The sequence below is a fragment of the Pristiophorus japonicus genome, chromosome 11 (assembly GCF_044704955.1).
Source record: "Pristiophorus japonicus isolate sPriJap1 chromosome 11, sPriJap1.hap1, whole genome shotgun sequence".
Taxonomy (NCBI): Eukaryota; Metazoa; Chordata; class Chondrichthyes; family Pristiophoridae; genus Pristiophorus; species Pristiophorus japonicus.
This window is the reverse complement of record NC_091987.1, coordinates 23,591,975-23,617,386: the sequence shown is the minus strand read 5'-3', so window position 1 is coordinate 23,617,386 and position 25,412 is coordinate 23,591,975. Positions and strand designations below refer to the sequence as shown.

Genomic DNA, 25,412 nt, shown 5'->3' with positions numbered 1-25,412 from the left:
GTACTGAGGGAGCGCCGTATTGTCGGAGGGGCAGTACTGAGGGAGCGCCGCACTGTCGGAGGGGCAGTACTGAGGGAGTGCCGCACTGTCGGAGGGGCAGTACTGAGGGAGCGCCGCACTGTGGGAGGGGCAGTACTGAGGGAGCATCGCACTGTGGGAGGGGCAGTACTGAGGGAGCATCGCACTGTGGGAGGGGCAGTACTGAGGGAGCGCCGCACTGTGGGAGGGACAGTGCTGAGGGAGCATCGCACTGTGGGAGGGGCAGTACTGAGGGAGAGCCGCACTGTGGGAGGGGCAGTACTGAGGGAGCGCCGCACTGTGGGAGGGACAGTGCTGAGGGAGCATCGCACTGTGGGAGGGGCAGTACTGAGGGAGCATCGCACTGTGGGAGTGGCAGTACTGAGGGAGCGCCGCACTGTGGGAGGGACAGTGCTGAGGGAGCGCTGCACTGTCGGAGGTGCTGTCTTTCGGATGAGACATTAAACTGAGTCCTTTTCTGCCATCTTGGGTGGATGTAAAAGATCCCATGACACTGTTTAGAAGAAGAGCAGGGGAGTTCTCACCAGTGTCCTGGGGCCAATATTTATCCTTCAATCAACATCACTAAAACAGATGATCCGGTCATTATCACAGTGCTGTTTTTGGGAGCTTGCTATGTGCAAATTTGCATTTCCCAAATTACAACAGTGACTTTTAAAAATACTTCATCGGCTGTAAAGAGGTTTGGGACGTCTTGAGGTCATGAAAGGCGCTATATAAATGCAAGTGTTTCTTTCTTCTTTCATTTGTTTCAGAGCACCCCTTCCTTAACCCATGCTTGTCTTCTGAATGCTTAGCAAAGGCTTTCATAATTCTTCTATTCTTATCTTCTCACCCGACTCATCTGGCATTTTAACAGCCTAGTTTCCTTCAATCACCTCCCGTTCCTCTGCCTCAGGAGGGACCCACTTTTGGCAACTAACCCAACTAGGTTGGACTCTGCTCCTCTTCCAGAGAGGTGGGCACATTCCTAAAACAAAATGAAAGAATGACTTGCATTTCTCCAGCGCATTTCACGGCCAGAGGAGGTCCCAAAGTGCTTTACAGCCAGTGAAGTCCATTTTTTGAAGTGTCGTCCTGTATTGGAATGAGCAAAAACACAAGATTGAGAATTCTTTGCTTTTGCACAAAGGTTTGTGAATTTATACCAGAACGATTCTATCGAACCAGCAGATCAAATGATTGTGTTAAATAGCGAAACGCTATGTAGACGGGCCGTTAAGTGGTTGAAGCTGAACCTTCAGTACTGTCTGGCACTGTACTGCTCCTGCGTCTCAGTGTTAGCTCCTGCACTAACACCAGGGGAAAGGCACAGATAGGACAGCTAATTAGACAGCAGTTAATCTCACATCAGGAGGAGGGGAATCGCAGAGATGATAATAAGGAATAAGATTAGTGAACACGGAGGAAGATAATGGGCTAATCAAGGCAAGGCAGCATGGGTTTGTAAAGGGCAGGCCCTGCTTTGCTGATTTAATACAGTTCTTTAGGGAACTTGTTAAATGTACAAATGAAGAGAATGCAGTGGATAAGACGTATTTGGACTTTCAAGAGCAGTTGATAAAGTGTCACGTAAAGACTTTGGTGTTAAAGGTAAAGTGGTCGTGTGGATGGAAAGATGGTTGAAGGAGTGGAAGCAGCGAGGGGGTGTGAATGGGTGTTTTTATGGATTTGCAAGATGTAGCTAGTGGTTGTAATGGGCTTTCCACATCACCAACAGTGTATTTATACAGCGCCTTTTAATGTAGTAAAACTTCCCAAGGCGCTTCACAGGAGTGTTATAAGACACAAAATTTGGCACCAAGTGTTATATCTTCAGTACAACTCACAAACACACACACAGCCTTAAGATGGCAGAACACGCCGCAACCTAGTCAGGTGACCTGTTCCCTCTTTATTTGTACACAGCATTGGCTGCAGTGCCACAGTAGTCCACAGGTGGCGCTATATATATTACACTTCTCCCTTCTTAATGAAGAAGTAATTATAACAAAATAATCATCATACATAACTTGCATGGTTATACATAACAAAAGATATGGACTTATTTTGCCATATTTACAAATCAAGCTGTTTCGAAGAGGATACTTTTGCTCTCGAACAGAACCTTTCAAACATGGTGTCGAATTTAAACTCATTCAAGGCTGATCCTGAGGAAAGTTTTCCTCCAAGAGATGCCCTTAATTTCCATTTGAACTCTCTCCAACTTCAAACTGTTTGTCTGCCTGACTCAGACTCAGACTTAAATTCTGACTTTCTCTTGGATTTGTTTCCAGTACATTGGCTGTAGGATATGCCAATTTGTGGTCCAATGACAACTGTAATTTCTTTGGATTTGCAACAGCTGTTTGATGAGGGCACGTTTTACAATTTGTACAGTGCACTCTGCTGCACCATTTGTAGGATATGCTACTGGTACTTTATGATGTCTCCGCAAGATCCTGCAAATCTCCTGGGAGGACAGGCGCACCAATATCAGTGTCCTTGACCAGGCTAACATCCCCAGTATTGAAGCACTGACCACACTTGATCAGCTTCGCTGGGCAGGCCACATAGTACATGCCAGCTACAAGACTCCCTAAGCAAATGCTTTCTGCGAAGCTCCTTCATGGTAAACGAGCCAAAGGAGGACAGCGGAAACGTTATAAGGACACCCTCAAAGCCTCCCTGGTAAAGTGTGACAAAACCACTGACACCTGGGAGACCCTGGCCGCAGACTGCCCGAGGTGGAGAAAGTCCAACCGGGAGAGCGTTGAGTTCTTTGAGTCTCGACGCAAGGAGCATGAAGAAGCCAGGCACAGGCAAACCAGCCCTACCGACCCCTTCCCTTGATGAATGTCTGTCCCACCTGTAACAGGGTCTGTGGCTTTCGTATCGGATTGTTCAGCCATCAAAGAACTCACTTTGGGAGTGGAAACAAGTCCTCCTCGATTCCGAGGGACTGCCTGTGATGATGATGTATCAAAACTATCTGATGAGTCAGAAATAATTGAATCATTCCCACCTTCAATTACTTTCATGTCTGGGTAAAATATGATCAATGTGAACAAACCTAACCTGTCCATTATCAAACATCTTGACCAAATATGTGCGAGGACCACATATCTTCACCACTCTTCCTGGTAACCACTTTAACCATTTATGGTGATGGTTCTTCACTCTCACTTTCTGATTAAATTTCACACTTCTCTCTTTTACTCTACCTCTATCATGATTCTCTTTCTGTCTTAATTGTGTCTCTTCTACGGACTGTGCCAAGTTTGGTTTTAACAACGAGAATCTGGTTCTTGGCTGTCGGTTGAGAAACAACACTGCTGGTGTTCTACCAGTGGTTGTATGAGGAGTATTACGATACGTTATTGGAAAATTAACCAATTTGTGGTCCAATGAAAACTGTTGTTTCTTTGGATTTGCAACATCTGTTTGATGAGGGCACGTTTTACAATTTGTACAGTGCACTCTGCTGCACCATTTGAAGCAGGATGGTACGGTGAAACCTTGGTACGTTTCACACCATTTTTGCTCGTGAACAGTGCAAATTCTTCTGAATGAAATTGTGGTCCATTATCAGAAACAATTTCTTCTGGGAGGCCAAATGAAGAAAATAATCTTCGTAAAATGTCGAATGTTTTATTTGTTGTTATTTTCCACATTGGGAACACCTCAACCCACTTCGAATGGCTACAAATCACAATGAACAATTAATGTCCATCTAGCTCAGCAAAATCGATTTGCCACACCCTGGGAGGCCATTTCCATGGCTGTAATGGTACTGATGGTGGTTGCTTGCTTACCGACTGACATGTCGTACACTGACTGACTATCTTCATCTTGACCTGGCCACCATAAGTAAATGCGTGCAAAGCTCTTGGTCAAGCACATTCCCAGGTGCTGGTCATGGAGGTCTCCTAATAATTTGGACCTGAATTTATTTGATATAACCACTCTTGCACCCCACATGATACAATCTTTATCGACTGATAATTCATTCCTACGAATGAAGAATGGATGAATATCTTTGTCTGTTACCTGGTTTGGCCTGCCATTTGCAATATACCATGCCAGGTCCAAGATCACTCCAACCTCTATCATTGAGCTGCAGTATGTGGATGATGCCTGCATCTGTGCACTTGCAGACGCTGAACTCCAGGATATAGTCAATGTATTCACTGAAGCAAATGAAAGCATGGGCCTTACGCTTAACATCCGTAAGACAAAGGTTCTTCACCAGCCTGTCACCGCCACACAGCACTGCCCCCCAGTCATCAAGATCCACGGCCCGGCCCTGGACAACGTGGACCATTTCCCATATCTCGGGAGCCTCTTATCAACAAAGGCAGACATTGATGCGGAGATTCAGCATCGCCGCCAGCGCAACCTTTGGCCGCCTGCGGAAAAGAGTGTTTGAAGACCAGGCCCTCAAATCTACCACCAAGCTCATGGTCTACAGGGCTGTAGTAATACCCGCCCTCCTGTATAGATCTGAGGCATGGACGATGTACAGAAGACACCTCAAGTCGCTGGAGATAGATCACCAACGATGTCTCCTGCAAATCCCCTGGGAGGACAGGCGCACCAACATCAGTGTCCTTGACCAGGCTAACATCCCCAGTATTGAAGCACTGACCACACTCGATCAGCTTCGCTGGGCAGGCCACATAGTTCGCATGCCAGATACGAGACTCCCTAAGCAAATGCTTTATGCAGAGCTCCTTCATGGTAAATGAGCCAAAGGAGGACAGCGGAAACGTTATAAGGACACCCTCAAAGCCTCTCTGGTAAAGTGCGACATCACCACTGACACCTGGGAGACCCTGGCCGCAGACCGCCCAAGGTTGAGAAAGTCCATCCGGGAGGGCGTTGAGCTCTTTGAGTCTCGACACAAGGAGCATGAAGAGGCCAGGCACAGGCAGCGGAAGGAGCGCGCGGCAAACCAGCCCCACTCACCCCTTCCCTCGACAAATGTCTGTCCCACCTGTAACAGGGTCTGTGGCTCCTGTATTGGACTATTCAGCCATCAAAGGACTCACTTAGGGAGTGGAAGCAAGTCTTCCTCGATTCCGAGGGACTGCCTATGATGATGAATCATACACCTTTGACATCACTGGGTCACGTTTGGTTGCTCGACCAATCTCTTCAGCTGGGACTGGCAGTTCATCAATGTATGAAAAATAAAACACTTCTTCCCTATCGGGTGTAACTTGTGATGGTGAAGGCAATCTAGACATAACATCAGCATTACTGTGATCAGCTGATTTTCTGTATTCAATATCATATGTATATGCTGACAAAATCAAAGCCCATCTCTGCATTCGGGCTGCAGCTAATGTTGGAACTGGGGACTTTGGTTGGAGGATTGCTTTCAGGGGCTTGTGGTCTGTAATGATGGTAAATTTATGAACATACAAATATTTGTGGAACTTCTTGACGCCAAAAATTAATGCCAAAGCTTCCCTTTCGATTTGCGCATAATTACGCTCACTGGCACTGAGAGTGCGTGAAGCAAAAGCAATTGGTCTCTCCTCCCCACTATGTAGTACATGAGAGATCACTGCCCCAACTCCATACGGAGAGGCATCACATGCTAGCTTAATCTCCTTAGATACGTCATAGTGAAGTAACATGGTGCTCTCTACCAATTTGCTTTTACACTCCTTGAATGCTGTATCACATTCTTCTGACACTTCCAATGGACCTGTTTTTTCATTAGTTCATTCAGTGGATGTAATACTGTAGCCAAATTTGTTAGGAACTTCCCATAATAGTTCAAAAGACCCAAAAATGATCGAAGTTCAGTGACATTCTTGGGAGTGAGTGCATTTCTGATTGCATCCAGCTTTCCTTTGGTTGGATGTAAACCATCTTTGTCTACTCTGTACCCTAAGTACTCCACTGAGTTTTTAAATAACTCTCACTTGCGAGCAGACACTCGTACTCTGTGCTTTTCTAGCCGTTTGAGGACTTCATTCAATATGTTATTATGAATTTGCCTATTCATTGCTAAAATTAGTATATCATCTAAATAACATACTACCCCTTCAATACCTTGCAAAATCTGGTTCATCACCCCTTGGAATATGGCAGGGGCAGAAGACACTCCAAACGGTAGCCTATTAAATTGTTATAGGCCTCGATGAGTATTTATAGTCAAACATGACTTGGACTCCTCATCTAGTTCAAGCTGTAAGTAGGCATTCGTAAGATCCAGTTTTGAGAAGATCTGACCACCTGTCAGTGTTGTGAACAAATCTTCTATATTCGGCAATGTATTGGGGACATTACTCTCTCGAACCTGGTTTACGGTTACTTTATAATCACCACACAGTCTAACCTTATCATTGGACTTAGGTACAACAACAATGGGTGTAGCCCAATTACATCGACCTATCTTAGAAATAATGTTCTCAGTCTCTAGTCTTTTGAGTTCTTGCTCAACCTTCTCCTTGAGTGCATATGGTACGGAACGTGGCTTGTAGTAAACCAATCTAGCGTCCTTCTGTATACTGACACTCACCTTGAAGCCTTTGATCGGACTGCCTGTTTTGCAAAACACCTTCGGATAATTCTTGATGACATCATCCTTTGATGCAAATCTCGTTTCAACACGAAAAATCTTACTCCAATCCAGCTTCAGTGAGCTCAGCCAATTTCTTCCTAGTAAGACAGGCGTGTCTCCTGCCACTATATTAGAGGCAAGCTCTGAACTTGATCCTTGTATTTCACCGGTACGGTGATACGACCTACCACCAGAATGTTCTCTCCCGAGCAGCCTTGCAGCTCTAGCTTGGATTTCTCCAATGGGAAATCACGCAATTTGTCGAGGTATAGCGACTCCGGTACTACACTCACGGATGCACCAGTGTCAATTTCCATGGGTATCTTGGTTCCTGCAACATCTATGTAGCTGATGATACTTTTCGAATCGCTGTTAGTTAACCTCGTGCTCCTGATGATGTGTAGCTCTAAAACCTCCTTGTCCTGTTGTTTTTCTTCCATGCTATGTAGTCTATGGGGATTTCTACTTATAGCTTTGAAAGTTGGTTTACCCTTCAGTCGGCATGCCTTCGCAAGGTGACCAGATAAAACACTCTACCTACACATATGGACAACTTTGAGAAATGTGTTGTCCCAGGCACTGATAGCAGGACTTCAATGCTCTGTTACCTTGGCCAGTTTCTGAGACCTTGGGGCCCAACTGGCTTTTACTTTTAACCTGCAGGCAATTCACCTCGGTTGTCTGACGACTGGAAATAGTATGAAATTCTCGGGAATATTGGTTGGCCATGTTCATTGACATAGCTGTCTGACAAGCTAAATCCAAAGTCAAGTTCGGAGTTGTCAATAACTTTCTTCTGATCGCGTCATTTTTCATCCCACAAACAAAACGGTCACGCAATGCTCGGTCCTGAAAGTTTCCGAAATTACAGTGAATAGATAGTTTTTTTAATGCTACAATGTACTCACTGATATTTTCTTTAGTTAACCGCTCTCATATTCCGAAATGATAACTTTCAGCAATTTCCAGGGGCTCAGGACTGTAGTGCTATTTTAACTTCTGCTTCAGAGTTGTGTCCTTTGGTTTGACAGGCACAAGCAAATTTTTCAGGGTTTCATACATCTTGGGCCCTACTTCAGTTAAGAAAATTGCCCGTTGTCTTTCCAACACTACCCGGTTATGGTTTTCATCATCGGGGACATCGATATTATTTGCGGTGAAATACATTTCTAGCTGCTCCACATACGCTCCGATCCTTAAACTCCCCCAAACGCCCTGTTATTCCCATAGGCGCGGCCATCTGGACACTGGCAGTTCAGATAGAGTGCTTGTAATTTACCTTAGATTTGTAGCTGTTAATCAAAACAGTGAAGCTCTCAAAGTCTCTCTGTCGGTTGGCTGAAACCTCCACCAACAAAAATTGCAGCTTTTTTTCCACGATTATCCCATCCTCATCGCCACTGTTATATCTTCAGTACAACTCATAAACACACATAAACCTTAAGATGGCAGAACACTCCGGAACCTCAGTCAGGCGACCTGTTCCCTCTTTATTTGTACACAGCGCTGGCTGCAGTGCTACAGTAGTCCACAGGTGGAGCTATATGTATTACACCAAGCCACATAAGGAGAAATTAAGGCAGACAATGAGGTCGGTTTTAAGGAGCGTCTTAAAGGAGGAAAGAAGTAGAGAGGCGGAGAGGTTTAGGCAGAGAGTTTAAAAGCTTGGGGCCTAGGCAGCTGAGCGATGATTGAACGATTACAATCAGGGATGCTCAAGAGGGCAGAATTTGAGGAGCGCAGATATCTCGGGGGTTGAGGGGCTGGAGGAGATTACAAAGATAGGGAGGGGCGAGGCCATGGAGGTATTTGTAAACACGGTGGAGAATTTTGAAATCGAGGCGTTGCTTAACCGGGAGCCAACGCAGGTCAGCGAGCACAGGGGTGATGGGTGAGTTAGGATGGGACGTGGTGCGAGTTAGGATATGAGCAGCCGAGTTTTGGATGACCTCTAGTAGGTAGAATGTGGGAGATCAGCCAGGTGTGAGTTGGAATAGTCAAGTCCAGAGGTAACAAAGGCATGGATGAGGGTTTGAGCAGCGGATGAGCTGAGGCAGGGGCGGAGACAGGCGATGTAACGGTGGTGGAAATAAGCGGTCGTGGTTATGCCGCAGATATGTGTCCAGAGAACGCTGATCTATTCCGATGGTGGAACTCAGGCCTGCTGCCTGCGAATCAACATCGAACGTCCCACCAGGTCACTGCAATGTCATTGGTTGGGAACGAATCATAGACGCTGGGCTCCAAGCTCCGCTGTGAGAGGGGGCTGAGGAGAGCTCAATGATAAACTAGGAGATGTATGCTTTAACAATTGAAAGGATGACAACTAACAAACTCCAGGCATCAAATCTGATGGATAATAGACACGGGGAATTTTACCTATGTACAATTAAAGTCAGTGAATATGCGTGACTGGACAACGACTGGATAGAATTCTGTTGAGGGCTACATAAAGCACAATGGACAGTGTTGAGTTGGTCATGTGTAATTTTAAGACAATCTAAAGTACTCATTGTGCCACAGAGGCTGTTACTGAATGAGGCGGAATCCCGAGAGGTATCAGTAACTAGTCAGGCAGACTTTCTCACCGATCTACTCAGACCAAGAGCACCTCGGAGATGCAAATTCAGTCTGTCATGGAAAACACCGCCGGTATTGCAGGACAGTTCGCCAACACAACCCGCTCACGCTCGACAGCATCTAGCTTCAGGCTTGTCAACTTGTGGAATACACTGGAGAGAGGAGAGTAGAGCACAGGATAGATGCACTCAAGCATAGTTGTGATATTTTAGCCTATTTATCATATTTAAACAGGATTTTGTTGTTAAGCTTGAAAGCTTGTTTACAACAGGGTTTCCACCGAGTCAACATACAGAGTCATCATCATCATCATCGGCAGTCCCTCGGAATCGAGGAAGACTTGCTTCCACTCTAAAAGTGAGTTCTCAGGTGACTGAACAGTCCAATACTGGAATTACAGTCTCCGTCATAGGTGGGACAGACAGTGTTTGAGGGAAAGGGTGGGTGGGTCTGGTTTGCCGCACGCCCCTTCCACTGTCTGCGCTTGGTTTCTGCATGCTCTCGGCGACGAGACTCGAGGAGCTCAGCGCCCTCCCGGATGCTCTTCCTCCACTTCGGGTGGTCTTTGGTCTTTGGCCAGGGATTCCCAGTGTGAATGTTGCATTTTATCAAAGAGGCTGTCCTTGAAACGTATCCTCTGCCCACCTGGGGCTCGCTTGCCGTGTAGGAATTCCAAGTAGAGCGCTTGCTTTGGGAGTCTTGTGTCGGGCATGCGGACACTGTGGCCCGCCCAACGGAGCTGGTCGAGTGTGGTCAGTGCTTCGATGCTGGGGATGTTGGCCTGAGCGACAACACTGACGGTGGTGAATCTCCTCCCAGTGGATTTGCAGGATCTTGTGGAGGCAGCGTTGGTGGTACTTCTCCAGCGCTTTGAGGTATCTGCTGTATATAGTCCACGTCTCTGAGCCATACAGAAGGAAGGGTATCACTACTGCCCTGTAGACCTCAGGTGACCGAAGGCTGCGCTGGCGCACTGGAGGCAGTGGTGAACCTCGGAGGCAGTGTCGGCCCTTGTTGATAAGAAGCTCCAGAGGTATGGGAAATGGTCCACGTTGTCCAGGGCCGGCTATGTGGTGGGGTCAGGTTGGTAGAGGACCTTTGTCTTACGGATGTTTAGCGTAAGGCCCATGCTTTCGTACGCCTCAGTGAAAGTGTTGACGATGGCTTGGGGTTCGGCCTCTGAGTGTGCGCAGACACAAGCGTCATCCACATACTGTAGTTCGATGACAGAGGAATACGCACAGTACAGGAGGCAACGCTGGTCGACATGGTGCAATCTCCCTATCAGATCTATGAAGTGGTCCCTGGGTCACTCTTTGGTCATTGTGTCCACGGCATACTCTCATGGCAGTGTCTCAGCGCTTGTCGGAGTGCACATACTGAGGGAGCGCTGCACTGTCGGAGGGGCAGTACTGAGGGAGTGTTGCACTGTCGGAGGGGCAGTACTGAGGGAGCGCCGCACTGTCGGAGGGGCAGTACTGAGGGAGTGCTGCACTGTCGGAGGGGCAGTACTGAGGGAGTGCTGCACTGTCGGAGGGGCAGTACTGAGGGAGCGCTGCACTGTCGGAGGGGCAGTACTGAGGGAGCGCTGCACTGTCGGAGGGGCAGTACTGAGGGAGCGCTGCACTGTCGGAGGGGCAGTGCTGAGGGAGCGCCGCACTGTCGGAGTGGCAGTACTGAGGGGACGCTGAATTGTCGGAGGGGCAGTACTGAGGGAGCGGCGCACTGTCGGAGGGGCAGTACTGAGGGGATGCTGCATTGCCGGAGGGGCAGTACTGAGGGAGCGCTGCACTGTCAGAGGGGCAGTACTGAGGGAGCGCTGCACTGTCGGAGGGGCAGTACTGAGGGAGTGTTGCACTGTCGGAGGGGCAGTACTGAGGGAGTGCCGCACTGTCGGAGGGACAGTGCTGAGAGAGTGCCGCACTGTCAGAGGGGCAGTACTGAGGGAGTGCTGCACTGTCGGAGGGGCAGTACTGAGGGAGTGCTGCACTGTCAGAGGGGCAGTACTGAGGGAGTGCTGCACTGTCGGAGAGGCAGTACTGAGGGAGGCACTATCTTTGGATGAGATGTTAAACCGAGGCCCCATCTGCCTTTTCTGGTGGTCATTAAAGATCCCACGGCATTATTGTGAAGAAGTGCAGGGGAATTCTTCCCGGTTTCCTGGCCAATATATATCTCTCGACTAACATCACAAAAACAGATGATGTGGTCATTATTGCATTGCTGTTTGTGGGAGCTTGCTGTGCACAAATTGGTTGTCGAATTTCCTACATTACAACAGTGACTACACTCCAAAAAGTATTTCATTGGATGTAAAGCGCTTCAGTACGCTCTGAAATTGTGAAACATCCACCACCTTCAACATTCACTCCCTCCACCACCGGCGCACCGTGGCTGCAGTGTGTACCCTCTACAAGATGCACAGCAGCAACTCACCAAGGCTTCTTCGGCAGCACCTCCCAAACCCACAACCTCTACCAACTAGAAGGACAAGGGCAGCAGGTGCATGGGAACACCACCCACCTCCACGTTCCCCTCCGAGTCACACACCATCCTGACTTGGAAATATATCGGCCGTTCCTTCATCGTTGCTGGGTCACAATCCTGGAACTACCTCCCTAACAGCACTGTGGGAGCACCTTCACCACACGGACTGCAGCGGTTCAGGAAGGCGGCTCACCACCACCTTCTCAAGGGGCAATTAGGGACGGGCAATAAATGACAGCCTTACCAGCGACGCCCACATCTCATGAATTAATAAAAAAAACTGCGCGATATAAATTCAAGTTTTTTCTCCTTTACTTTTTATTATTTGTTCCTGTGATGTTAGCGACACTGATGGGTTTGTCTTTGTTGCCCGTCCCTAGTTGCGCTGAGGGCATTTAGGCCTGGAGCTTCCTCCGTGGGCACAACCCGGAATTTAGACTCAAAGTTCGCCATATGTTGCGCCTATCTTGCCAGTGTAGGGCCCTGGTGAGACCGCACCTGGAGTACTGTGTACATTTTTGGTCTCCTTACCTAAGGAAGGATATACTTGCTATAGAGGGAGTGCAATGAAGGATCACCAGACTGATTCCTGGGATGGAGGGATTGTCCTATGAGGAGAGATTGAGCAGACTAGGCCTATATTCTGTAGAGTTTAGAAGAACGAGGTGATCTCATTGGAACATACAAAATTCTTACAGGGCTTGACCGGGTGGATGCAGGGAGGATGTTTCCCCCCGGGCTGGGGAGTCTAGAACCAGGGGTCACAGTCTCAGGATAAGGGGTCGGCCATTTAGGACTGAGATGAGGAGAAACTTCTTCACTCAGAGGGTGGTGAATCTTTGGAATTCTCTGTCCCAGAGGCTTTGGAGGCTCAGTTGTTGAGTATATTCAAGGCTGAGAGCGATAGATTTTTGGATTTTAAGGGAATTAAGGGATATGGGGATAGTGCAGGAAAGTGGAGTTGAGGTAGAAGATCAGCCATGATCTTATTGCATGGTGGAGCAGGTTCGAGGGGCCGAATGGCCTACTCCTGCTCCTATTTCTTCTGTTCTTATGTCACGTTACGCCTGAGTTATCCCCCAATCTCATTAGAATACGCCGGCACTTAAGATGGGTGTAAATCAGCGTAACTAATTGTGATCCAGGGAAACGCCGAACCCAGGCCAGGATATTTCTGAACCTGTAAAGTTTCCCCTCGTTTCACCATCAGTCCGGCCCATCATGCACAGCCTGTTCCGGAGCCTGCAGGCGGGGAAAGCTTCTCAATTTTTAACGTGACATATTTGTGCCCTAAAAATATATTCAAAGAAACAGAAAACACGGAGGCCTCAGCCGGATAAATATTTAAAAACGCCACAACAATCGCAATGAAGAGATCTGAAGAATGACTTTCTTTTCTGGTGTGCCTGAAAATCTGTTCGCAACGTCGAGCGACCCACGACCAGGCGCGATCGCAGGAGACACGGGGGGTGCTGGGGGGCGGGGGGGGGGGGGGGGGGAGCAGGGCCTATTTTGGGGGCACATTTTCGGGGCTAATTTCGGGGCTGGGCCCAAGGAGGAAACTCCACGTCCCGTGACTGGAGAAGGAAGCTCAGACCCATTGGCCAATACCACTCACAAGGGATACAATCCTCACTAAAGCTGGCATCACCTTGCCCTGGGTAGTGAATGTATCAAGCACTCGAATGATTCCGCTTTGTTTTACTTTCTTCCTTTTGTCTCCTGTTGCCAAGTTAATTAAAGGTGACAGCCGTTTTCAGGCAAAGGAAGTGTCCAACAATTCTCGCCCACGCACAATGCTTTAAAGATAAAAGTTGCCGACAACAGAGTGTTCACGCTTCCAGCCGAACATTTCACCAGCAGTCTGGCCCATAGCCTTATCCAATTAATTGGCCCGAAGTCAAGGTTGCTGAATTCATCGCATCAATCACACAGCATGGAATAAGAACATAAGAAATAGGAGCAGGAGTAGGCCATATGGCCCCTCGAGCCTGCTCCGCCATTTAATACAATCATGGCTGATCCAATCATGGACTCGGGTCCACTTCCCTGCCCGCTCCCCATAACCCCTTATTCCCTTATCGGTTAATAAATTGTCTATCTCTGTCTTAAATTTATTCAATGACTCAGCCTCCACAGCTCTCTGAGGCAGCGAATTCCACAGATTTACAACTCCCTGAGAGAAGACATTTCTCCTCATCTCAGTTTTAAATGGGCGGCCCCTTATTCTAAGATCGTACCCTCTAGTTCTAGTCTCCCCTATCAGTGGAAACATTTTCTCTGCATCCACCTTGTCAAGCCCCCTCATAATCTTATACGTTTCGATAAGATCACCTCTCATTCTTCTGAATTCCAATGAGTAGAGGCCCAACCTACTCAACCTTTCCTCATAAGTCAATCCCCTCATCCCCGGAATCAACCTAGTGAACCTTCTCTGAACTGCCTCCAAAGCAAGTATATCCTTTCGTAAATATGGAAACCAAAACTGCGCGCAGTATTCCAGGTGTGACCTCACTAATACCCTGTATAACTGTCGCAAGACTTCCCTGCTTTTATACTCCATCCCCTTTGCAATAAAGGCCAAGATTCCATTGACCTTCCTGATCACTTGCTGTACCTGCATACTAACCTTTTGTGTTTCATGCACAAGTACCCCCAGGTCCCGCTGTACTGCAGCACTTTGCAATCTTTCTCCATTTAAATAATAACTTGCTCTTTGATTTTTCTGCCAAAGCGCACTTTCCAACATTATACTCCATCTGACAAATTTTTGCCCACTCACTTAGCCTGTCTATGTCCTTTTGCAGATTTTTTGTGTCCTCCTCACATATTGCTTTTCCTCCCATCTTTGTATCGTCAGCAAACTTGGCTACATTACACTCGATCCCTTCTTCCAAGTCATTAATATAGATTGTAAATAGTTGGGGTCCCAGCACTGATCCCTGCGGCACCCCACTAGTTACTGATTGCCAACCCGAGAATGAACCATTTATCCCGATTCTCTGTTTTCTGTTAGTTAGCCAATCTTCTATCCATGCTTATATATTACCCCCAACCCCGTGAACTTTTATCTTGTGCAGTAACCTTTTATGTGGCACCTTGTCAAATGCCTTCTGAAAGTCCAAATACACCACATCCACTGGTTCCCCTTTATCCACCCTCTTCGTTGCATCCTCAAAGAACTCCAACAAATTTGTCAAACATGATTTCCCCTTCATAAATCCATGCTGACTCTGCCTGACCAAATTTTGCTTTTCCAAATGTCCTGCTACTGCTTCCTTAATAATGGACTCCAACATTTTCCCAACCACAGATGTTAGGCTAACTGGTCTATAGTTTCCTGCTTTTTGTCTGCCTCCTTTTTTAAATAGGGGCGTTACATTTGCAGTTTACCAATCTGCTGGGACCTCCCCAGAATCCAGGGAATTTTGGTAAATTACAACCAATGCATCCACAATCCCTGAGCTACTTCTCTTAAGACCCTAGGATGCAAGCCATCAGGTCCAGAGGATGTATCTGCCTTCAGTCTCATTATCTTACTGAGTACCACCTCCTTAGTGATTGTGATTGTGTTAAGTTCCTCCCCCCCTATAGCCCCTTGACTATCCACTGTTGGAATATTGTTAGTGTCCTCTACCGTAAAGACTGATACAAAATATTTATTCAGAGTTTCTGCCATCTCCATGTTCCCCATTACTAATTCCCCGGTCACATCCTCTAGGGGACCAACATTTACTCTAGCCACTCTTTTCATTTTTATATAACTATAGAAACTCTTGCTATCTGTTTTTATATTTTGTGCTAGTTTACTTTCATAGTCTATCTTCTCTTTCTTAATCAGTTTTTTAGTCATCCTTTGCTGGGCTTTAAAAACTTCCCAATCTTCTATCCTCCCACTAGTTTTGGCCACTTTGTATGTCCTTGTTTTTATTTGGATACCGTCCTTTATTTCTTTAGTTAGCCACGGATGGCTATCTTTTCTTTTACACCCTTTCCTCCTCACTGGAATATATTTTTCTTGAGAGTTGTGAAATATCTCCTTAAATGTACACCACTGTTCATCACCCGTCCTACACTTTAATCTATTTTCCCAGTCCACTTTACCCAACTCTGCCCTCATACCTTCATGGTCTCCTTTATTTAAGTTTAGTACTCTGGTTAGAGATCCAACTTTCTCACCCTCCATCTGAATTTGAAATTCAACCATGCTATGGTCACTCATTCCGATGGGGTCCTTTACTAGGAGATTGTTTATCAATCCTTGGACCAGATCCAAGATAGCCTGCCCCCTGATTGGTTCCATCGTCCCTGTGCCGGCACTTTGACAGAGCTATCCAATTAATCCCACTCCGCATAGCTCTTTCCCCTTCAGTTATTTCTCCAGCTCCCTTTTGAAAGTTGTCATTGAACCTGCTTCCACCGGCCTTTCAGGCAGGAGTTGTATTCTATAATCATACACAAGGATGATAATAGTTGCAAGAGAGAGTAATAGAACTGTTTGATTCTCTTCCAGGTGTGCCCCAGACTCCCGTAATAAGTGGTTTCAAAGGACCAGTCAATGAAGGAGACCTGGTGGAACTGATCTGCACCACGATTGGAAGCAAGCCAGCGGCTCACATCCGATGGTTCAAGGGCGACAAGGAAATCCGAGGTAAACTTGTCTGAGTGCGCCGGTAAAATGTTGTGCCACGTTGCATTGTTTTCCTGCTTTTCCATTTGCGATGGGAGTCCGCCCAAATCTCTGCCAAGGTGGCTCTCAAGCTGCAGTAGATGTGATGGGTGAGCCGGGACTTTCTTGCAGCTTGCTGTGCGGTCAAGGGCTGGCCCGCTACTTCCTAGCTCACCCTCGAAGGCCAGGCCAAGGTCGGAATTCACCGAAGGGGAACCGTGGGCATGACCCACTGGTAGCAGGAGGAGTCTCCGGCACTAGTAGTGACCGGGCCATAGCGAATCGACCGCCCACCTTACTCCACGCCCGGGTTTCTTTTTAATTGACTTCTGCGGAAGGGAAAAATCGGGCGAGCGGGCGGGGAGCAAAGAAACAAATGCTGATTCGCTATCGCCCGTTCTCCATGACTGCCGGAGGCCAGATTCATCCCACGATCCCAGCACTGGAGCACCAACGCACTGCTACACTGGACCTTCGCCCGCGGTGTTAACTGCGACACGGTAGGTGCATTCTTACCGCCTTTGTATGTTTCCTCAGCCGCTCCGGGAACTAATGCTGTTACTGTGCGTCACAGGGGTGGGACTGCCGAGCTATCAACACCTGATGGGTAGTGTCAGCACCACCCTGTCATTGACAGGCCGCTTGAAGGGGATGTTGGGGATCCTGTCTCGATCTTACTTCCCAGTTATTCCCGTCCTCACAGGTGACTGCAACTGAAAGTTAGACTCAATAAAGCGGTAAACAAGGCATACGGGATACTTGCCTTTATTAGCCGACACATATATAAAACACTAGTTCGACTACTGCTGGAGTATTGCATACAGTTCTGGTCGCCACATTACAGGAAGGATGTGATTGCACTGGAATGGGTACAGAGGAGATTTACGAGGATGTTGCCTGGAGTGGAGAATTTTAGTTATGAGGAAAGATTAGATAGGCTGGGGTTGTTTACTTGGAACAAATGACGATGAAGTGTATAAAATGTTATGGGGCCTGGATAGAGTGGATAGGAAGGACCTAGTTCCCTTAGCAGAGGGGTCAACAACCAGGGGGCATAGATTTAAAGTCATTGGTAGGAGGTTTAGAGGAGATTTGAGGGGAAATGTTTTCACCCAGTCGGTGGAAATGTTTTCACTCCAGTGCGCCAATGCAGCCTTCGGCTGCCTGAGGAATCGAGTGTTTGAAGACTAGGCCCTCAAATCTGGCACCAAGCTCATGGTCTACAGGGCAGCAGTGATACCCGCCCTCCTGTATGGCTCAGAGACATAGACCATGTACAGTAGATACCTCAAATCGCTGGAGAAATACCACCAACGATGTCTCCGCAAGATCCTGCAAATCCCCTGGGAGGACAGACGCACCAACGTTAGCGTCCTTGTCCAGGCCAACATCCCCAGTATTGAAGCACTGACCACACTCGACCAGCTCTGCTGGGTGGGCCACGTTGTCCGCTTGCTCGACACGAGACTCCCAGAGCAAACGCTCTACTCGGAACTCCTACACTGCAATCGAGCCCCAGGTAGGCAGAAGAAACGTTTCAAGGACAATCTCAAAGCCGCTTTGATAAAATGCAACATCCCCACCGACACCTGGGAGTCCCTAGCCAAAGACCGCCCTAAGTGGAGGAAGTGCATCCGGGAGGGCACTGAGCACATCGAGTCTTGTTGCCGTGAGCATGCAGAAAGCAAGCGCAGGCAGCGGAAGGAGCGTGCGGCAAACCAGACTCCCCACCCACCCTTTCCTTCAACCACTCTCTGCCCCATCTGTGACAGAGACTGTAATTACCATGTTGGACTGTACAGTCACCCCGCTGGGCGTGTGAGCCGGTCAGGTCACCCCGCTGGGTGTGTGAGCCAGTCAGGTCACCCCGCTGGGTGTGTGAGCCGGTCCGGTCACCCCGCTGGGTGTGTGAGCCGGTCCGGTCACCCCGCTGGGTGTGTGAGCCGGTCAGGTCACCCCGCTGGGTGTGTGAGCCGGCCCGGTCACCCCGCTGGGTGTGTGAGCCGGTCCGGTCACCCCGCTGGGCGTGTGAGCCAGTCCGGTCACCCCGCTGGGCGTGTGAGCCGGTCAGGTCACCCCGCTGGGTGGGTGAGCCGGTCAGGTCACCCCGCTGGGCGTGTGAGCCGGCCCGGTCACCCCGCTGGGTGTGTGAGCCGGCCCGGTCACCCCGCTGGGTGTGTGAGCCGGCCCGGTCACCCCGCTGGGTGTGTGAGCCGGCCCGGTCACCCCGCTGGGTGTGTGAGCCGGCCCGGTCACCCCGCTGGGTGTGTGAGCCGGCCCGGTCACCCCGCTGGGTGTGTGAGCCGGTCAGGTCACCCCGCTGGGTGTGTGAGCCGGCCCGGTCACCCCGCTGGGTGTGTGAGCTGGTCCGGTGGCTTCACATGTCCCTGGGTCACTTCCCAAATTTGGTGCCAAGATTGCAATCTGCCAAAGAATCTGCTGCGCGTTGTGACACTGCTGGACCTGCCGAAGCCCACCTGGGTGGCCCATTCTCCAAGTGTGAGTCTGGACAGTGAGAGCTGTAGGCCTATTTGACCATAGGAGGCCTTGCTGCCCGCTCGTGCCCTTGCACTCACGCTGCCCCAGCCGGAGTCCCCAGGTGGCAGTGAGGAGCAGTAACCCTGCCTGAGTTTTCCCCTCCAGCCAGGATCCTGCCCCGATCAGCACCACCTTCGTGGCTCCCGCTGGAGAGTAGCGCCACTCTCACAGTTCTGCAGAGAGCCACCACAATCAACACCTTTAAAAAGCTAATCATGGAAACTGTGCAGCTCAGAACTGCGCGAGCCTCTGTAAACGGATTGCTTCGGGCTCACACAGCACCTGCAAGAGCCGCTTTCTGACCAGTTAGATTTAACTGTCACTCAAACTGTGCCTTCAAAACAAAATAAATGGTCCTTATTTACTCCCTGCACTTTGTGATGCTGAACTTCTCTGCCCCCTCACTTCCTGCGAAGCAATGCTAAAGACCCTCCCGCAAAATACCAGCCTGTATCTAGGGCTTGGTTGGCATTTATCCCCACACACACACACACACAGACACACATACACACACACACACAGAGACACACACACACACACAGACACAGACACACACACAGACAGACACACACACGCACACAGACACGCACAGACAGAGACACACAGACACACAGACACACACACGCACACACACACACAGACACACACACAGGCATACACACACACAGACAGACACCAGACATACTCACAACACACACACAGACACACACACACACACACACACAGACACACACACACACACACACACACAGAGACACACTCACACAGAGACACACTCACACAGAGACACGCACACACACAGACACACACACACACACACAGGTTCTCTCACTCCAGGTTCTCTCACTGCGGGTTCTCTCACTGCGTGTTCTGTCACTCTGGGTTCTGTCACTCAGGTTTCTCTCACTCCGGGTTCTGTCGCTCTGGGTTCTGTCGTACCGGGTTCTGTCACTCTGGGTTCTGTCACTCTGGGTTCTGTCACTCCGGGTTCTGTCGCTCCGGGTTCTGTCGCTCCGGGTTCTCTCACTCTGGGTTCTGTCACTCCGGGTTCTGTCTCTCCGGGTTCTCTCACTCCGGGTTCTCTCACTCCGGGTTCTCTCACTCCGGGTTCTCTCACTCTGGGTTCTGTCACTCTGGGTTCTGTCACTCCGGGTTCTCTCACTCCGGGTTCTCTCACTCTGGGTTCTGTCGCTCCGGGTTCTGTCACTCCGGGTTCTCTCACTCCGGGTTCTCTCACTCCGGGTTCTCTCACTCTGGGTTCTGTCACTCAGGGTTCTCTCACTCCGGGTTCTGTCGCTCTGGGTTCTGTCGTACCGGGTTCTGTCACTCTGGGTTCTGTCACTCTGGGTTCTGTCACTCCGGGTTCTGTCGCTCCGGGTTCTGTCGCTCCGGGTTCTCTCACTCCGGGTTCTGTCACTCCGGGTTCTCTCACTCCGGATTCTCTCACTCTGTGTTCTGTCGCTCCGGGTTCTGTCACTCCGGATTCTCTCACTCCGGGTTCTGTCACTCCGGGTTCTCTCACTCCGGGTTCTGTCACTCCGGGTTCTCTCACTCCGGGTTCTCTCACTCCGGGTTCTGACACTCCGGGTTCTGTCTCTCCGGGTTCTGTCGCTCCGGGTTCTGTCACTCCGGGTTCTCTCACTCCGGGTTCTCTCACTCCGGGTTCTGACACTCCGGGTTCTGTCTCTCCGGGTTCTGTCGCTCCGGGTTCTGTCACTCCGGGTTCTCTCACTCCGAGTTCTCTGACTCCGGATTCTGTCACTCCGGGTTCTGTCGCTCCGGGTTCCGTCTCTCCGGGTTCCGTCTCTCCGGGTTCCGTCACTCCGGGTTCCGTCACTCCGGGTTCTGTCACTCCGGCTGCTCTCACTCCGGGTTCTCTCACTCCGGGTTCCGTCACTCCGGGTTCCGTCACTCCGGGTACTCTCACTCCGGGTTCTCTCACTCCGGGTTCTCTCACTCCGGGTTCTGTTACTCCGGGTTCTCTCACTCCGGGTTCTGTCGCTCTGGGTTCTGTCACTCAGGGTTCTGTCACTCCGGGTTCTGTCACTCAGGGTTCCGTCACTCTGGGTTCCATCACTCCGGGTTCTCTCACTCCGGGTTCTCTCACTCCGGGTTCTCTCACTCCGGGTTCTGTTGGGTTGTATTGGTCGTGTTCTGCAGGCTCCCTGTGGGTGTGCTGTTTTGGGATTGTATTATCCTGTTGGTACTGATATTGATGAGCGTTTGCTGGTTCTATATGTTCTCTGTTGGTGCACATGATAACAGAACTGGAATGTACACGCTATACTGCCCAACGTCACTGTCTCAGTTGTTTGACTTCAATGGACTAATACCGATTGTTGTCGGTTCCCTGTTGGTTCTGGTCCTGTGCTGGGGTTAATTTCACCATTGAACCTTTGCAGTGTGAGCCGAGCACTGAGTAGTTCTCCAGCCTCCGAGTCACAAGGTTGTGGGTTACAGTCCCAATCCACTGAGCTCCAGTAATAGCCCTATGTAAGGGGGTTGGGGGGGGGGGTGTGTTTGGAGTGTTGTGTCGTCTCTTTGAGGGGGTCAGGTTCCCTTCTGACCAACTTGAGCGGTTTCGAATCGCTCCCCCTCCCTTGGGTTCTGTACTCTGGATTTATTTGGGGTGTGTGACAAAAGTGCAGAGGACGCTGGTTTGATGCAAAGAACTTTGGTTTTATTATAGTCAAGATAATACAAACTTATTACTCTAGTAAGAAAATACAAGGTCAAACTTAAAATCACTCGAATAAAGTACCATACACTACACATTCAAAGGGGGTTGCAGTAAAATTAGACCTCCCACCTCCCAATACTTAATTCTAGCTAGGTTAGACTCCAGGGCAGGGACTTATGCTTACCAATCCTTTTGATAGTTAATGGTCGATGGTGATGTTCTTCCTTCCTTCAGGACTTCAAGACTTCGAGGCTGGAGAAGTTAGTTTTACAACTGTTACGTTGGTTTCTCTCCTTGTCTTGATGAGGTAGTAGCGACCACCTCTCTCCCCTACTAACCTCTGTTGAAAACAGGGGCAGTTATACGATTTCAGTGTTCCAATCTTGCCACCCAATCTGTTCACAATCCTTTGTATAATTTTGGCGGGCTTGGTTCTTCGTTGTAATATTTTGTCGGGCTCGTTAAAGTTGATATGTCTTGGGTGGGTTGATCTTCGAAAAACTGTTTCCTGATGGAAATATTAGTTTGGTAATTGAAATATCCTTTTGTGCTTAGTCTTTCGCATACAGGCTGGATTGGGCCTCTTTGTGATGTATATGCTGAAATGGTTTGTCCAGACCCATGTTGATGGAGAGCTATCGCTGGTGATACTGTGATGGTAGTGTCTCTTGTGGAGGAAGATTTCCAAATACTCATTCTTCCAGACAGGTTACCTCAGTCCTCACACCCAGACAGTTCCAATAATCAAGTGGGTTTCCTTTGTACCCTAGGTCCGCCCACAGGCTTGAATTTGTCTTGTAAAAGTTCATCATTCTATTAAAGTTCGTAGTTTCTTCCATAAGTACTTTAGAGTTCGAAACTTTTCGGTAGATAGTCCCAAATTAAATTTCCTTTTGAATGAGCCCAAACACAGGAGGGGGTTCTGGTGAATTTTGCTCTCTGCACCTATGAATACAGAACCCATTGCTATTAATACATGTTGATAAGAGCTACTTAAGGAACACAGGAGTCTTCGCACATTAGCAATTTATAATCTCATCCATTTAAGCAATCTATATGATTATTTGATTTCATTATCTAAGCATAAAGCTAGCATTCTGCCCATTCTGTTCATCGAACACCATTCTATTCAAATATTTATGACCTCTAAAGCCTGTTTTCTGTTTATCTATCAATTTGCCATTCTATTCATCTCTCTAAATCTGTCTGTCTCCCTTTCCTTCCATTTTAATGTCGCGTTTCTATCTCTCAGGCTAAATCTATACATAAAATGATTTAAGATGTTCTCGCTGCGGAGGAGTGATATATCTTAAATTGAAGTTGCTGCACATCGAATGCTACGGGCACCGACATGTTGTAAAACCAACTATCTATTTTTAGCTGATCAAACTGCAATATCTCGACCTGCATTGAGCCGGTACCTGGCTCTGACTCTCTCACTGCCGCACCAACCCCAAAGCTCACATCAAACCGCAGACACACCCTGTAAAGACCCCATGCAGGATTTTACTGTCGAACTCCGTGGGAGTAAAGTTTCCCCGGACACTTGCTTAATCCCAGGAAGAGTAGGCATGGATCGGCCAAGGCTCAGTGACTATGTTAGAGACTGATGACTGAACGTCCTCCCTTTCATGAAACCTTACAGCACAGGAGGCCATTCGGCCCATCAGTGCCGTCTCTGTGGAAGAGCGATCCAATTGGTCGCACTCCCCCGCTCTTTCCCCAAGGCACTGCAATTTTCTCCTTTTCAAGTATTTATCTAATTCCCTTTTGAAAGTTATTATTGAATCTTGTTACGCCGCGCTTTCAGGCAGCGCGTTCCAGATCGCAACAGCAATTCTCATCTCCCCGCCGACTTTTTTGCCAATTATTTTAAATCTGTGGTTACCGACCCTCCTGCCACTGGAAACAGTTTCTCCCTGTTCACTCTGTCACAATCCTTCATAATGTTGAACACCTCTAACAAAACTCTCCTTATCTTCTCTGCTCCAAGGCGAACAACCCCAGCCTCTCCAGTCTCTCCCCGTCCTTGGAACCATTCTGGTAAATCTCCCCTGCACCCTCTCCAAGGCCTTGACATCCTTCCTAAAATGTGTTTCCCAGAATTGGACACACTACTCCAGCTGGGGCCTAACCAGTGTTTTATAAAGGTTCAGTGTGTTATGTCTCAAGTAAAGTAATGTAACTGAGTACTGTAGACGTAAGTACGTCTGACCTTAGTCTCTTTATTTCCAATCCAGAGTGTTGGTACAGCATGGGAGACCTGCTTATATACAGTGCTTCCAAGGGATGCTGGGATCCCTTGGGACTCCAACAGATGTGCCCTCTGGTGGCGGTAGAAAGCTGGTTACATACATAACACCACTCCCCCCAAAGTCAATAGTACACTTGTTTACAGGGTGAGATGATCCCTAGTCGATCGTCTCGGTATAAATGCAGGTGTGGGTGAGTTGATTGGTTCTTCGCTGAGCTGCTGTGCAGCTGGCCTTGCCAGGCTGCTGGGGATGGTGAGTTCAGCTTCGTGGTCAACCATGATGTCGGTTGCCACTTGTGTGTGTGTCAGAGGGTCGAAGTTGGTGGTGTCCTCTTCAGGTTGCTCGTGGCTGTCTGTGAATCGCAATTTTGTTTGGTCCAAATGCTTTCTGCAAGTTAGTCCATTTGCGAGTTTGACCTGAAACACTTTACTCCCTTCTTTGGCTATGACAGTGCCAGCAAGCCATTTGAGACCATGTCCATAGTTGAGTACAAATACAGGGTCATTGACTTCAATATTGTGTGACAAATTTGTGCGATCATGGTACGTGCTTTGTTGATGCTGCCTGCCCTCGACGTGATCCTGGAGATCAGGGTAGACTAGAGCGAGCCCTGTTTTGAGCACCCTTTTCATGAACAGCTCGGCTGGGGGAACCCGGTGAGTGAGTGGGGTCTGGTGCAGTATCTGAGCAGGACTCAAGACAGGCGGGTCTGCAGGGAGCCTTCTGACATGCGTTTCAAGCTTTGCTTGATGGTTTGGACTGCCCGTTCTGCCTGGCCATTAGATGCGGGCTTGAACGGGGCAGATGTGACGTGCTTAATCCCATTGCGGGTCATGAATTCCTTGAATTCAGCGCTGGTGAAGCACGGCCCATTGTTACTGACAAGGACATCAGGCAAGCCGTGTGTGGCAAACATGGCTCGTAGGCTTTCGATGGTCGCAGTGGACGTGCTTACAGACATTATTACACACTCAATTCATTTTGAATAAGCATCCACAACAACCAAGAACATTTTGCCTAGAAACGGGCCAGCGAAGTCAACGTGGATCCTAGACCACGGTTTGGAGGGCCATTACCACAAACTTAGCGGTGCCTCCCTGGGTGCATTGCTCAGTTGAGAGCAAGTGTTGCACTGGCGCACGCAAGACTCCAAATCTGAGTCGATGCCGGGCCGCCACACATGGGATCTGGCTATAGCTTTCATCATTACTATACCTGGGTGGGTACTGTGTCGGTCGCGTATGAACATTTCCCTGCTTTTTCTTAGGCAAAACCACGTGATTACCCAACAAAAGGCAGTCCGCCTGTATGGACATTTCGTCTTTACGCCGCTGGAATGGCTTGATCTCTTCCTGTATCTCCGTTGGGACGCTGTACCAGCTCCCATGGAGGAAACAGTTTTTTACAAGGGACAGTAAAGGATCCTGGCTGGTCCAGGTCCTGATCTGGCGGGCCGTGACGGGGTACTTTTCGTTTTCAAATGCATCCATCACTAGGAGCAAGTCTGCAGGCTGTGCCATTTCCACCCCGGTGATGGGCAATGGTAGCCGACTGAGAGCATGAGCGCAGTCCTCTCTGCCTGGCCTGTGGCGAATTACATAGTTATAT

The 25,412-nt window shown here is 48.8% G+C and overlaps 1 protein-coding gene across 1 annotated transcript in view; it reads left to right on the top strand.

The window, feature by feature from the left end:
• LOC139275513 (cell adhesion molecule 2-like) overlaps positions 1–25,412 on the top strand; it is a 414,901-nt gene that overhangs the window by 188,413 nt on the left and 201,076 nt on the right. Inside the window, exon 3 of the mRNA XM_070892683.1 lies at positions 16,176–16,313. Coding sequence (XP_070748784.1) covers positions 16,176–16,313 — 138 coding nt within the window. The remainder of the gene's footprint in view (positions 1–16,175; positions 16,314–25,412) is intronic.